This window comes from Protomyctophum parallelum (assembly GCF_964188405.1).
Source record: "Protomyctophum parallelum genome assembly, chromosome: 23".
Classification (NCBI taxonomy): domain Eukaryota; kingdom Metazoa; phylum Chordata; class Actinopteri; order Myctophiformes; family Myctophidae; genus Protomyctophum; species Protomyctophum parallelum.
Genome location: NC_139715.1, coordinates 31,732,953 through 31,749,436, shown reverse-complemented (window position 1 = coordinate 31,749,436; position 16,484 = coordinate 31,732,953). Strand labels below are relative to the sequence as shown.

Below are 16,484 nucleotides of genomic sequence, written 5' to 3'. Positions count from 1 at the left end.
CAGACAGACAGACAGACAGACACACACACCAAAAAGTTCAATATCAGTGTCAGATCAACATGGAATGAATTCTGTAGGCTACTGTCCATATATGGAACGTGTCTTGAGTGTACAGGGTTTGATGTGGTCAGATCAATTAACATTATATGGAATGTCAGAACAGGTGCAGCGGCTCAAAATCCAGGAGGCTGTGTGACCAGGCGACTGTCTGCCTGGTCACACCCAAAGCTGTGCATATAGGAGGGGCTAGGGCCCCTCAAAAAAAATTATAATAATAAAATATATATATATATAAAATCACACCCGTGTGAAGTGAGGGGTGCTCTTATCATCATACATCAGAGAAGATGTAAATTAATAATAAATAAATAAGTCAAGTCAAAGAATGAATGAATGAATGAATGAATTAATACATGATTTATTTACTTATTTATTAGTAGGCTATAGATCTTTGCGGCACACGACCTTTGACAACACACAACCCCCCCCCCCCCCCCCCAACTAACACACACACACACACACACACACACACACACACACACACACACACACACACACACACACACACACACACACACACACACATATATATCTTTTGCAGGAACAAAGTTTTTGCTGAGATGTTTTTGTCCTCTCTCTCTCTCTCTCTCTCTCTCTCTCTCTCTCTCTCTCCCTCTCTCTCTCTCTCTCTCTCTCTCTCTCCCTCTCTCTCTCTCTCTCTCTCTCTCTCTCTCTCTCCCTCCCTCTCTCTCTCTCTCTCCCCCTCCCTCTCTCTCTCTCTCTCTCTCTCTTTCTTCACCATCTATCTTCACCGCCCACTCCCTCCCTCGCTCATTCTTGCTCTCTCTCTCTCTCTCTCTCTCTCTCTCTGCGTGGGAGTTCATCCTCCACGGTGTCCCAGATGAGGGAAGCACACACAGCACGCACGCGCACACACACACACACACACACACACACACACACACACACACACACACACACACACACACACACACACACACACACACACACACACACACACACACACACACACACACTTGCAATGAATAGAGCATACTTTTAGCCTTTTTTAAATCTCCAGTCTAACCCAACACACACACACACACACACACACACACACACACACACACACACACACACACACACACACGCTAGAGTGCCAGCCAGCCAGCCCAGCCCAGCCAGGGCTCGGTATTCCGCGTGCGCGCCGCGCGCATGCAGGCAGCAGCGCCGGCACACAGCTCTCCACCCACGCGCTCCTGTCCTGTCCGCCCACGCGCCTGCGTGACGCAAATCCGCGCCGTGGGCGTGGAGGAGAGGAGAGGAGCGGTTAAACTCCGCCGGCGCACACACACACACACACACACACACACACACATGCGCAAACACGACAGCCATACATAGAAGCAGGTCTTTCTTATTTATTTCATATGAATTAGTATAAGTTTAATCGTGTGTTCTTTTCTAACGGCTTTCTAACGGTCTCATCGAGTGTGCTGCTCGTCAGAAAGCTGAATCACAACATCTCGCTGGAATAACTCTTAATAACTCAGGTGAGTCAGTCAGTCAGTGTCTCAACTCAACCCGTATTTATATTTATATGCCGTTGCTTTGCTGAACCAAAAAAACAACTGATCTATTATTGTAGATTGCTTTATATAAGCTGACAAGAGTCGCAAGATCTTGTAGATCACTTTTTTTTTTAAACGCGATGACCTTTGAATGAATTCAGAGATGGATGTGGAGCTAAAGTGTGTGTTGTGTCTGCATTGGGTGGATTTGAGCTGCTATAGCTAGTGTTGTTGCACGCTGAGCTGAGGTGATATGGTTAATTGTTGGGCTGTTTCTGTTATAAGTATATATGTATTAATATAGCCATGGATAAAGCTGTTTTTTTTTGGGATTGCTGTTTTTTGTAAGCGCCACGCCACTTTGACAACTATGCTAATTACTGTCTGCCCATGCCTGCCTGCCAGGCAGACAGACAGACAGACAGACAGACAGACAGACCTGCAAGGGTCCATTTGGTTCCATGTGCAGAGTCACAGAACTGTAAGGGTCCATTTGGTTCCATGTGTAGACTAGACACTCAGTCACAGACCTCAGTCACAGACCTCCATTTGTACACTTTTAGAGTCACAGACCTGTAAGGGTCCATTTGGTTCCATGTGTACACTTTTAGAGTTACAGACCTGTAAGGGTCCATTTGGTTCTATTTGTACACTTTTAGAGTTACAGACCTGTAAGGGTCCATTTGGTTCTATTTGTACACTTTTAGAGTTACAGACCTGTACGGTCCATTTGGTTCCATGTGTACACTTTTAGAGTTACAGACCTGTAAGGGTCCATTTGGTTCCATTTTTACACTAACAATTGTGAAAAGGCATGACTACAAGCTCACAGCCCCTCGCAAAGAGGAGGCTCACAGAGGCGCTGTGAGCTTGTAGATCGGCTATTTTCTTTTTGTGTTTTACTCTTTCTTAGGTATAATATTAGACAATTTGGCCAATGTTTTGAAGCCCCTCCTATATCCAGCTTTTAGTCCGTCCACAAACTTCGTCCTATACACAAACATTACATTCCCATTGACAATGAATGGAGAATTTTATCATAATGTCGCAGTAGTGTCTGAGCAAATAGTGTCTATTTTATGTCATGATGACACAAACCGATATATTAGGCTTTCAATTCTCAACTCGGTAACAAGTTGGCGATACACCACTGTAGATAAGAGATACATTTTCATATCGTGATATTGATATCGTTACGTCATGTTGTAGTCATTGTTTTGTAGTCATCAGGATGATATCGTTACGTCATGTTGTAGTATTGTTTTGTAGTCATCAGGATGATATTGTTACGTCATGTTGTAGTATTGTTTTGTAGTCATCAGGATGATATCGCTACGTCATGTTGTAGTATTGTTTTGTAGTCATCAGGATGATATACTTACGTCATGTTGTAGTCATTGTTTTGTAGTCATCAGGATGATATCGCTACGTCATGTTGTAGTATTGTTTTGTAGTCATCAGGATGATATCGTTACGTCATGTTGTAGTATTGTTTTGTAGTCATCAGGATGATATCGCTACGTCATGTTGTAGTATTGTTTTGTAGTCATCAGGATGATATCGCTACGTCATGTTGTAGTATTGTTTTGTAGTCATCAGGATGATATCGTTACGTCATGTTGTAGTATTGTTTTGTAGTCATCAGGATGATATCGTTACGTCATGTTGTAGTATTGTTTTGTAGTCATCAGGATGATATCGTTACGTCATGTTGTAGTCATTGTTTTGTAGTCATCAGGATGATATTGTTACGTCATGTTGTAGTATTGTTTTGTAGTCATCAGGATGATATCGCTACGTCATGTTGTAGTATTGTTTTGTAGTCATCAGGATGATATACTTACGTCATGTTGTAGTCATTGTTTTGTAGTCATCAGGATGATATCGCTACGTCATGTTGTAGTATTGTTTTGTAGTCATCAGGATGATATCGTTACGTCATGTTGTAGTATTGTTTTGTAGTCATCAGGATGATATCGCTATGTCATGTTGTAGTATTGTTTTGTAGTCATCAGGATGATATCGTTACGTCATGTTGTAGTATTGTTTTGTAGTCATCAGGATGATATCGTTACATCATGTTGTAGTATTGTTTTGTAGTCATCAGGATGATATCGCTATGTCATGTTGTAGTATTGTTTTGTAGTCATCAGGATGATATCGTTACGTCATGTTGTAGTATTGTTTTGTAGTAATCAGGATGATATCGTTACGTCATGTTGTAGTATTGTTTTGTAGTCATCAGGGTGATATCGTTACGTCATGTTGTAGTCATTGTTTTGTAGTCATCAGGATGATATCGTTACGTCATGTTGTAGTATTGTTTTGTAGTCATCAGGATGATATCGTTACGTCATGTTGTAGTCATTGTTTTGTAGTCATCAGGATGATATCGTTACGTCATGTTGTAGTATTGTTTTGTAGTCATCAGGATGATATCGTTACGTCATGTTGTAGTCATTGTTTTGTAGTCATCAGGATGATATCGTTACGTCATGTTGTAGTATTGTTTTGTAGTCATCAGGATGATATCGTTACGTCATGTTGTAGTCATTGTTTTGTAGTCATCAGGATGATATCGTTACTTCATGTTGTAGTATTGTTTTGTAGTCATCAGGATGATATCGCTACGTCATGTTGTAGTATTGTTTTGTAGTCATCAGGATGATATCGCTACGTCATGTTGTAGTATTGTTTTGTAGTCATCAGGATGATATCGCTACGTCATGTTGTACTTCCTTTTCCCTCAAACGGGAAGAATAACAATAAAAGCTCTCGTAGCCTGCGGCTTTTATTGAGAATAATTGGTTTGAGGGAAAAGGAAGTTCCGGAAGATTGATGACTATACAAAACAATACTACAACATGATGCAGCGATATCATCCGCTCCCGACTGGTTCATAAACCTGAAATGGAATGGTGCCCATAGGCTAATATTATTATGGGTTTATACACTTATACTGTAGCCAGTAGGCTATATGTTGGTTTGTTTAGGGCGGCCTACTGTGTTCCCCCCCTTTGGGGAAATTGCACCGTGAGGTACTAGGTTTGACACCCTGTAAAGGGTTCCTGGGGCCCTTCATTGGCTGTTGATTTTGTTAAATTTAGGTTAAAAAGGGTGGTCCTCACCCCCCACAGCATCGACAATAAGTTGAACAAAGTAGTTCGTCGCCTTTCGGGTCCGTGTTATTATAAAAGAAAAACGGCCGCCAATGGCGATAGACAAATCCGCAAAATAACGTCCGTTTTCAAGATGTTTTGGCCATTATCTCTGGATCGGAAGGTCAAATCTGCTCAGTTTTAAAGCTTGTTTTGTTGTGACTTTGAGGACATTAAAAGCCATTTTGGGGGCGGGAACCCCTTTTGGTGTTAGCATTACTTTATGCTTTAGCTATTGAAAAATAGCAGATATACAAGCTTGTATGTCTACGAGCTTGTAGGTCTGCTATTTTTGAAAAATCGAAGAACGACTGACATAGAAACATAGCTTTTTCAGAAAACTGTCAGGATGTAGAAGAACATTTTTAGAATCTGATCTCAGGTCAGAATGGAAAACTGTCAGGATGTAGAAGACATCTTTAAAATCTGATCTCAGGTCAGAATGGAAAACTGTCAGGATGTAGAACATTTTTAGAATCTGATCTCAGGTCAGAATGGAAAACTGTCAGGATGTAGAAGACATTTTTAGAATCTGATCTCAGGTCAGAATGAAAACTGTCAGGATGTAGAAGAACATTTTTAGAATCTGATCTCAGGTCAGAATGGAAAACTGTCAGGATGTAGAAGAACATAATTATTTAGAATCTGATCTCAGGTCAGAATGGAAAACTGTCAGGATGTAGAAGACATCTTTAGAATCTGATCTCAGGTCAGAATGGGTTTAACGGGCACCCATTTTGGTGTCAGCATCATGTTATGCTTTAGCTATTGAAAAATAGCAGATCTACAAGCTCATATCGCGCCACGAGTGGCGCGATACGAGCTTGTAGGTCTGCTATTTTTGAAAAATTCGAAGAGCGACTGACATTTCTAGAATCTGATCTCAGGTCAGAATGGGTTCATCAGACCAGTGTGTGTCCAGTGGAAACCTCGTATGAATCTGATCTCAGGTCAGAATGGATTATAAGCGCACAATGCCCCATGTTTTCGGGGTGGTTGTGTTCTCTCCTCCAGGCATGTCTGCGGTGTTGCCCCGCACGCTGGGCGAGCTGCAGCTGTATGACCCATGTGACCCATGTTTTCGGGGTGGTTGTGTTCTCTCCTCCAGGCATGTCTGCGGTGTTGCCCCGCACGCTGGGCGAGCTGCAGCTGTATGACCCATGTGACCCATGTTTTCGGGGTGGTTGTGTTCTCTCCTCCAGGCATGTCTGCGGTGTTGCCGCGCACGCTGGGCGAGCTGCAGCTGTATGACCCATGTGACCCATGTTTTCGGGGTGGTTGTGTTCTCTCCTCCAGGCATGTCTGCGGTGTTGCCGCGCACGCTGGGCGAGCTGCAGCTGTACCGCATCCTGCAGCGCGCCAACCTGCTCTACTACTACGAGGCCTTCATCCAGCAGGGCGGCGACGACGTGCAGCAGCTGTGCGAGGCGGGCGAGGAGGAGTTCCTGGAGATCATGGCGCTGGTGGGCATGGCCAGCAAGCCGCTGCACGTCCGCAGGCTGCAGAAAGCCCTCCGGGACTGGGTGAGTTGTTATCCCATTCTGACCTGAGATCAGATTCATACGAGGTTTCCACTGGACACACACTGGTCTGATTAACCCGTTCTGACCTGAGATCAGATTCTAAAAATGTCAGTCGTTATCTTTGATTTTTCTAAAATAGCAGACCTATGAGCTTGTAGATCTGCTATTTTTCAATAGCTAAAGCATAACATGATGCCAACACCAAAATGGGTTCCCATTCAGAATGGGTTAAGGACCCCCAAATTACTACTAATTATAAATTAACCCATGGACAGGGACCCCCTTAACACATTTAGGCCTGACGTCGAAATAAGCAAAATCGTTTGCTCTGAAAGAATATATATTCAAAGATTTGTGACGCATTTTTAAGATTTTTAAAAACTAGCAGGCCTACAAGCTAAAGTACGACGTGTGGGAAAATCATAACTAATCCAACCGACTGATTATCATTGATATTTTAGTTATCATTGATATTTTCTTCTTTTTTTTTGGGGGGGGGGGGGGGGGGGGGGGGGTGTTGGCCTATCCTTCTGCAATGTACTCCTTGCTTTTGGCGCATGCGTAGTGTAGGCTATATTAGAACAGACATGTATGTTGTATTACCTATATTGTAAAATATGCATTTCACACCAGTGTTGTTTTCGTCGACTAAAACTAAGACGAAAAATGTTCGTCGACTACCTATTTTCTCTGACAAAAACAAATGGAAACTAAATGAAAACTAAGCTACGATGACTACAACTAAGACTAAATATACTGACAATTTCGTCGACAAATAAAAACTAGACTAAAATGTTAGGAAGGGACTAGTGGACGAGATCCAGTGGAAGAGATCCAGTATAAGTCATTTTACACTTGGTTGCATGCTGAAAATAGCTGATCTACAAGCTCACAACGTTGTGAGCTTGTAGATCAGCTATTTTCAGCAAGTGTAAAAACACTCATTACGACGGCATCAAGATCCGCCAAAATACATTTTAGTCGACTAAATCAATCGTAGATTTAGTCCACTAAAATCTTATGACATTTAGTCGACTAAAACTAGACTAACACTAAGACATTCCAGGTGACTAAAATGTGACTAAAACTAAATGAAGTTTCAGTCCAAAGACTATGACTAAACTAAAATAGAAATTTGCTGCCAAAAACAACACTGTTTCACACAACATGACATGAAAGACAATGGAGATGGCGTGACAGTGGAGATGGCGTATTGACATGCAGCAGTTATCCACGGTATAGTTGAAGGTGAATCAATGGCTTTGTGGAGTCAGAGATAATACTTATACATGTAATGCTTCCACAGTGAAAACCTGCAGACATAATTATCTCATGGCCCACGTTTATTATTATTAGGCCTATGTTTATTATACTGTACATTTGTGTGGGTGCAAACCGACCTATATTAATAAACCGATAATTCATATCTGTCTCATCTACAAGCTCACGGGCTGCAGATCGGCTATTTTCGGAGAAGACATTTATAGACATTATATGTGTGCAAAAACTGCAATTATAATATGGCTGTGATACTTATGTAAGTGGTTATGGTGGAATAAACCATTAGCACTTCATGAACAAATGCACAGACAATATAAAGGCTTCCCTTTACAGGTCAAACAACACCATTCATTCACATACAATATACACATTAATAAATAACAATTAAGCAATTGATACCAGTTGAGCTGGCGGTTATGAAAGGCTCGTCATGAACCTGCATCAGTTGTTTTGGAGGTGGAAAGCCTGGTGATGTGAGGTTAGTTTGGAGGGGGCGATGGGACTTAAACTTGTGTATTGTGAGTGACAGTCAAAACAAGTTCTATCATTATTTAAAATACGTCACAGACACTTTCAAATGAGAGGGCCCTCAATGAGAGGGCCCTCAATGAGAGGCCCTCAAATACCTCAAAATTGTATACTTGTAAATGTGGGTTTTTTTTAGGGTTTTGAGCCCCTCCTATATACTGCATTGTGTCCACATTTGCCAATTGACAATGAAAGGATAATTTACGCTACTGTATATGTGTCTGAGCAAATCGGCCAATCACAGTCTTTGATGTACAGTATGATGATAGCGGCGCCCCAGAGCCCGGGCAGTAGCCTTTTGTGGCGGTTCTGGACAACCGTGGGTCCGACCGACTCGCACCGGGCACTGGACTCCCTGTGGGGGTGTGGAACGCGCGTGTCGAATTTGAGTTGCGTACACACAGATATATATATGAGGCTGTGTTAGTCCTGTAGTTGCTGGTGTTAGCATTACGTTATGCTTTAGCTATTGAAAAATAGCAGATCTACAAGCTCGTAGCGCGCCACTCGGTGGTGCGCTACGAGCTTGTAGATCTGCTATTTTTGAAAAATCGAAGAACGACTGACATAGAAACGTAGCTTTTTCAGAAAACCGTCGGGATGTAGAAGACATTTTTAGAATCTGATCTCGGGTCAGAATGGGTTAATGAAATGGCAGGCCATTATAATATCACAGCCAGCCACTCACTCACTCACTCACTAATCTTTTTTAAATGACTTCCAGGTCACCAACCCGTCTCTGTTCAACCAGCCTCTGACCTCTCTGCCGGTGTGCAGCATCCCGGTCTACAAGCTGCCAGAGGGCTCTCCCACCCTGGCGCTGCCCGGCGGGAAGATGGCGCCCAAAGCCCTGACCGCGGCGGCCTGCTCCGACGCCTCCGGCAAGATGGAGGGCGCCAGAGGGGAGCGGGGCGGAGGCGGAGGCTCGCCTCTACAGGGCGGCAGCGATGCCGTCGCATGCAGGTTCTGGTCCAGGTACAGATTGGTCCCGTTGTTAACAGTTTGACTGATTAAAATGCGTAACCAAAGCATTTTAATCAAATATCCTATACGCTGCTTGTTTTATTACCTTTAGAGCATATACGCTGAATTATTTGGGCTTTTGATCCGTGAAAATCCGGCGAAAAAAGGTTCCTTCGTTTGTTATGAACGATCGCACCACCCGCCATATTGGTGCGCCGCAAGACCGGCCCACAAGACCCTCCTCCATGAGGCGTTGTATACCCCGTTCATTTGCATTGGCCTCAATGTCCCAGAAGCCCTAGCAGCCCACAGCATGTGTTGATTTCCGGTTTCGTCGTCAAAACGAAACCATCTCATCTCTAGCTCCGCGGCAAAGACAGAGTTTATTTTTAGATCAGATCTACAAGCTCATAGCGCGGCACCGAGTGCCGCGCTATGAGCTTGACTGACAACGACTGACATAGAAACATGAGAACGACTGACACAGAAACATGAGAACGACTGACACAGAAACATGAGAACGACTGACATAGAAACATGAGAACGACTGACGCAGAAACATGAGAACGACTGAAACAGAAACATGAGAATGACTGACACAGAAACATGAGAACGACTGACACAGAAACATGAGAACGACTGACACAGAAACATGAGAACGACTGACACAGAAACATGAGAACGACTGACACAGAAACATGAGAACGACTGACACAGAAACATGAGAACGACTGACACAGAAACATGAGAACGACTGACACAGAAACATGAGAATGACTGACACAGAAACATGAGAACGACTGACACAGAAACATGAGAACGACTGACATAGAAACATGAGAACGACTGACATAGAAACATGAGAACGACTGACATAGAAACATGAGAACGACTGACACAGAAACATGAGAACGACTGACACAGAAACATGAGAACGACTGACTGAAAGTAACTAACCATGGGTTATATGTTGTTTGGGGGGTGGTCTCCTCTCCTCTCCTCTCCTCCTCTCCTCTCCTCTCCTCTCCTCTCCTCTCCTCTCCTCTCCTCTCCTCTCCTCTCCTCTCCTCTCCTCTCCTCTCCTCTCCTCTCCTCTCCTCTCCTCTCCTCTCCTCTCCTCTCCTCTCCTCTCCTCTCCTCTCCTCTCCTCTCCTCTCCTCTCCTCTCCTCTCCTCTCCTCTCCCCTCCCCTCCCCTCCCCTCCCCTCCTCTCCTCCCCTCCCCTCCCCTCCCCACCACAGCAACGACAGCGAGCAGAGCCTGTCTCCGTCGGACCTGGGGTCCCCGTCGTCCCCTCGGGACGGGCTGGAGGCTCTGGACTCGGCGGCGGTCCAGTCGGTTCTGGAGTGTGTGGAGCGCATGACGCCCGGCCTGCCCAAGAGCGACCTGGCCGAGGTCCGAGACCAGCTGAAGACCAACAAGAAGCTGGCCAAGATGGTGAGACATACGGAACGCATCTGTGGCATTTTAGTAACATGATAAAGATGTTATTTGTTACAGTACAGTGGTTTAGAACACCAAACCCATTTTTATGGGTCCCTATAGGCCTATATATTTTTTCCGCGTTGTGAGCTTGTAAATCTGCTATTTTCACTAGTTTGGGTCCCAGGCAAATTTATAATTTCTTTTTTTGGATCTTGAGGTAAAAAGTTTGGGAACCACTGGTTTAGGACAGTGGCTTTAGGAGAGTGGCTTTAGGAGAGTGGCTTTAGGACAGTGGCTTTAGGACAGTGGCTTTAGGACAGTGGCTTTAGGACAGTGGCTTTAGGACAGCGGCTTTAGGACAGCGGCTTTAGGACAGTGGCTTTAGGACAGTGGCTTTAGGACAGTGGCTTTAGGACAGTGGCTTTAGGACAGTGGATTTAGGACAGCGGCTTTAGGACAGCGGCTTTAGGACAGCGGCTTTAGGACAGTGGCTTTAGGACAGTGGCTTTAGGACAGTGGCTTTAGGACAGTGGCTTTAGGACAGCGGCTTTAGGACAGTGGCTTTAGGACAGTGGCTTTAGGACAGTGGCTTTAGGACAGTGGCTTTAGGACAGCGGCTTTAGGACAGTGGCTTTAGGACAGTGGCTTTAGGACAGTGGCTTTAGGACAGTGGCTTTAGGACAGTGGCTTTAGGACAGTGGCTTTAGGACAGTGGCTTCAAATATGTTCATGTCATACTCTCAGTGCCGTCGCTATACCTATACTCACAATACGCACTGTGTGCATAGGGCAACACACCGAGGGGGGCAACACACCGAGGGGGGCAACACACCGAGGGGGGCAACACACCGAGGGGGGCAACACACTGCATAGGACAACACACCGAGGGGGGCAACACACTGCATAGGGCAACACACCGAGGGGGGCAACACACTGCATAGGGCAACACACCGAGGGGGGCAACACACTGCATAGGGCAACACACCGAGGGGGGCAACACACTGCATAGGGCAACACACCGAGGTGGGCAACACACTGCATAGGACAACACACCGAGGGGGGCAACACACTGCATAGGGCAACACACCTGTCATTCATACAGAACCCAGTCGTTCATACAGAACCCTGTTGTAGAGTTCTCAACGGGCCTGAAAATTATGGCCCGTCCCGCTCGGGGCGCTGTGGGTGCTGGCGGCGTGTTTCCTCCTCCGCGTCATCAGTGCCCATACCCGAAGGCAGGGTTGGCCAAAGGGCCTTTCTGTGTGGAGTTTGCATGTTCTCCCCGTGTCCCCTAGGGTAGGTACCCTCACATGTTCTCCCCGTGTCCCCTAGGGTAGGTACCCTCACATGTTCTCCCCGTGTCCCCTAGGGTAGGTACCCTCACATGTTCTCCCCGTGTCCCCTAGGGTAGGTACCCTCACAAAAACATGCAGTAATCCTGGTCTCTAAACTGCCTCCCCCTGGCCAGCCGGGGCGCCTGATGGAGGGGAAAGGAACTGGTTGGAATAACGTGTTCCTTCCACGCGCTATACGTCCAACCAGGGAAACTCCCCCCTGTCAGGTGTAAAGGAGCAACTTGGACACTCAGGCATGAAGGAAGCATGAGTTAAGTCCGTTGCTCTCCCCTTGTCCCCCATATATGGGGACTAGGTTGGTCTCCCCTTGTCCCCCATATATGGGGACTAGGTTGGTCTCCCCTTGTCCCCCATATATGGGGACTAGGTTGCTCTCCCCTTGTCCCCCATATATGGGGACTAGGCTGGCGGAGGGTGTGTAGAGCCCAGGATCACATTAGATGATTGACACAGGGGTGAAAAATGGGTTACAAAAATCGTGGGATAAAAAATATATATAAGAAAATTATGGCCCGGCCCTTGGTTCATAATGATAACTGTACCATTTATATTATCACAATGCTAACGGGTTATATAATATTATCACCATGCTAACCAACAGGTGGGACACATATTTGATCTGTCCGACGACGACCCTCGCCGAGAGGACGAGATCCGCAAGTACAGCGCCATCTACGGGCGGTTTGACTCCAAGAGGCGAGACGGGAAACACCTCACCCTGCACGAGGTACCATCATATTATACAAGATATAAATAACAATTAGGGATGGGTCCGATTAATCGATTAATCGATTATCGTTTATAGGACCCGAAATCGATTATGAAAATTAATAATCGATAATCGTTTTTTTTTCTTTTTTTTTTCTTTTTTCTGTTTATTTTATTTTAATGAAAATCTGTTGGAAAGGCAATATTGTCATCCAAACAGGACAGGGCTATAGGCCTACCAAAGTGTGCCTGGGATGTGTCTGTGTAGCTGCATGACTGAGAGGAGTGTGAGTGGAGATTGATTCCAATCAAGATACAGGTTTGGAGGATTTAGCAGGTGTAGGGAATTTACCTAATCAGGCCTAGGCTGGGGTTGCTATGGTGATCAAATGGATCAACAGTGGTCCAGGGACCACCAGTGGTCCTCATTTAAAAGATGGAGTTAGTAACCAAATGGACCCTTGGGGGGAAGATTTTTTTTATTTGTAGGGTTCATTTAAAAAAAAAAAAAAAGGAAAAAAAAATCCCCCCCCCCAAAAAACGATTAATCGATTAATCGTTAATATTGAATTATACAAATCGATTTTCATTTTGGACACATTTACACATCCCTAATAACAATATAAATATTGTTTTGACACACAATCTAATGTTTTGTGGTCATGATTCACCGGGCTTGGTTCCAGCCTTAAAATATTCCCAACATTTCTATGGGAAAGAGTGTATTTTTATTATATATTATTTATTATCTGTGGCTCCACAATTTGGACGGCACTGCTATGCCCTATTATGCAATTACAGCCAAACGGTCCATTTTTGTGCCATTTGTACCATGCTTTAGCTATTGAAAAACAGCAGATCTACAAGCTCATAGCGCGCCACCGAGTGGCGCGCTACGAGCTTGTTGATCTGCTGTTTTTGAAAAATCGAATAACCACTGACATAGAAACATGGCTTTTTCAGAAAACTGTCAGGATGTAGAAGACAAGTTTAGCCTTATATTGGTTGTCTATGGTGTGGTAATGATAAAAAACAACACAGAAACAGCAACTATTTGTACACTCGCAGAGTTACAGACCTGTAGCTGCACAAGGGCGGCGGTGGCTCAGGGGTAGAGTGCCTGGATGGTAACCGTAAGGTTGCCAGTTCGAACCCGGGCTCCCCCAGAGTTACTGTCGAAGTGTCCTTGAGCAAGACACTGAACCCCTGATTGCTCCCGATGTGCTAGTTGGTGCCTTGCATGGTTTCTGCTGCCATCGGTGTATGAATGTGTGTGTGAATGGGTGAATGTAATGCACAATCTCTGTAAAGCGCCTTGGATAAAGGCGCTATATAAATGCACCATTTTCCATTTACCACAGGGTCCATTTGGTTCCAATGTGTGTGTGTGTATTACTGTCTCATAATATGGTATATTGTGCATATTTGGCTCCAGTTGACGGTGAACGAGGCGGCAGCCCAGCTGTGTATGCGAGACATGGCGCTGCTGACCAGAAGAGATGAGCTGTTCGGCCTGGCCAGACAGATCTCTAGAGAGGTCACTTACAAATACACCTACCGCACCTCCAAGTATGTACTGTTACTACCTACAAGTACACCTACCGCACCTCCAAGTATGTACTGTTACTACCCATTGTACTATTACTGATATGATATGATATAGTACTTTATTGTCAGTTCACACTGAAATTTGTCTTGCGACCCAGCAGCCAAGTATGCAGAAACACATATATACACACATTTGACATAACACAAAGAACAAGACAATTTACATACATAGAGACATGAAGACAAGAGCAATATCCACCGCTTAGATTACCCCGTGGCTACTACAACTCCTGATTAAGCCTCAAGGTCGACTGGTGGACAAATAAGGACCTCTTTAGTCTGACCTTATTGTATGCTGGTACACCATATCTCCTTCCTGAAGCCATAGTGTCAACCCCTTACCCCTGTGTGGGATCGGTGGTTAGACTGGCATAGTGTCGACCCCTTACCCCTGTGTGGGATCGGTGGTTAGACTGGCATAGTGTCAACCCCTTCCTTACCCCTGTGTGGGATCGCTGGTTAGACTGGCATAGTGTCAACCCCTTACCCCTGTGTGGGATCGGTGGTTAGACTGGCATAGTGTCAACCCCTTACCCCTGTGTTGGATCGGTGGTTAGACTGGCATAGTGTAAACCCCTTACCCCTGTGTGGGATCTGTGGTTAGACTGGCATAGTGTCAACCCCTTACCCCTGTGTGGGATCGGTGGTTAGACTGGCATAGTGTCAACCCCTTACCCCTGTGTGGGATCGGTGGTTAGACTGGCATAGTGTCAACCCCTTACCCCTGTGTGGGATCGGTGGTTAGACTGGCATAGTGTCAACCCCTTACCCCTGTGTGGGATCGGTGGTTAGACTGGCATAGTGTCAACCCCTTACCCCTGTGTGGGATCGGTGGTTAGACTGGCATAGTGTCAACCCCTTACCCCTGTGTGGGATCGGTGGTTAGACTGGCATAGTGTCAACCCCTTACCCCTGTGTGGGATCGGTGGTTAGACTGGCATAGTGTCAACCCCTTACCCCTGTGTGGGATCAGTGGTTAGACTGGCATAGTGTCAACCCCTTACCCCTGTGTGGGATCGGTGGTTAGACGGGCATACTCGGCGATATGACAAATAAGGGCAGACACAGATACTTTTCCAATACCGATATAGTATCACCTTTTTGTCTCATTCCTGAGCCAATAAGAGGCTCCGTGCGTGACATCATCGTATGTATAATGCGGGAACAAAAAACTACTTTCGACAGCCCACACATCCAAACGGAAAAGTCCTTAAACCAAACGTTTAAACTCACTCAACAATTCAGCCGTACGGAAAGCTTGAATTATCCTCTTTCTATCTATCTAATGTTTGTTTCATAAAAGTCTACCATAGATTTGTTATGAGCTACTTTCTGTCAAGAAGTTGGAGTTTGGAAGTCCTGTTGCTCCTGCATTATATGACATTCAGAAACAAATAAATAAAATAATACTCCATGTTCTGCTCCAAGGCTTCATGGGGTGTGTAATTTATAAATTACACAATAAATTACATAATTATTAAAATAAGCAGGTTTTGGTACAGTAGGTGAACTCTATACTCCTTTTACAGTATATGCAACAACTTGAACGCTGTGTTTCGTCTGTAACTTTGACCTTTAACCCTGCAGAAGCCGCTGTGGGGACAGAGATGACCCGTCTCCTAAGAGGATTAAATCAGAGGTGAGAGGTCGTCAGAGGTCGTGGATGGATGGGTGATTTCACTGCTCCTTTTCCGGGTAGGAACAGAGTGCATTCTGGGATGGATTGGCCGTTGACTATCATTGCGCCATTTGCTCGCGTTCACGTATGAAACGGCGGTGAGAAATAGCAGATCTACAAGCTCATAGCGCGCCACTCCGTGGCACGCTATGAGCTTGTAGGTCTGCTATTTTTTGAAAAGTCGTGAAAATGTGCCGCGAATCTTTGAATATATTTCAGAGCGAACATAAAAATATTGGCTTCTGGGGGGTCCCTGGAACTACATATTTTCAGATGGGGGTCCGTGGCCCAATAGAGATAATTCTGGGGGTCTTTGACATGAAAAAGGTTGAGCACCACTGACTGGTTTTTCGGAAATATTTTAGGATTTAGAAGCCTTAACCCAAAATGGGTTAAAGGTTTCACTGATCCTAGACCAGGGTGTAAAGTATACTCTTGTTCCGTTGATTAGAAACACATGTCTGGTAATCTGCTGGGCTTTGATTCAATATAAAGAGCTACACATTCACACACACACACACACACACACACCTGGTGTGTGTGTGTGTGTGTGTGTGTGTGTGTGTGTGTGTGTGTGTGTGTGTGTGTGTGTGTGTGTGTGTGTGTGTGTGTGTGTGTGTGTGTGTGTGTGTGTGTGTGTGTGTGTGTGTGTGTGTGTGTGTGTGTGTGTGTGTGAGAGAGAGATTT

The 16,484-nt window shown here is 45.0% G+C and overlaps 1 protein-coding gene across 1 annotated transcript; it reads left to right on the top strand.

Moving 5' to 3' along the window:
- Positions 1-1,372: 1,372 nt before the first annotated feature.
- On the top strand, positions 1,373-15,794 carry LOC310854017 (NGFI-A-binding protein 1-like; the record flags this gene model as incomplete). Its single annotated transcript, XM_083758490.1, has 7 exons — positions 1,373-1,553; positions 6,026-6,252; positions 8,786-9,036; positions 10,265-10,460; positions 12,405-12,530; positions 13,947-14,080; positions 15,707-15,794. Exons 2-7 carry the CDS (start codon positions 6,028-6,030, stop codon positions 15,792-15,794), a joined length of 1,020 nt encoding a protein of 339 aa, XP_083614616.1. The 5' UTR covers positions 1,373-1,553; positions 6,026-6,027.
- Between the last annotated feature and the right edge of the window lie 690 nt (positions 15,795-16,484).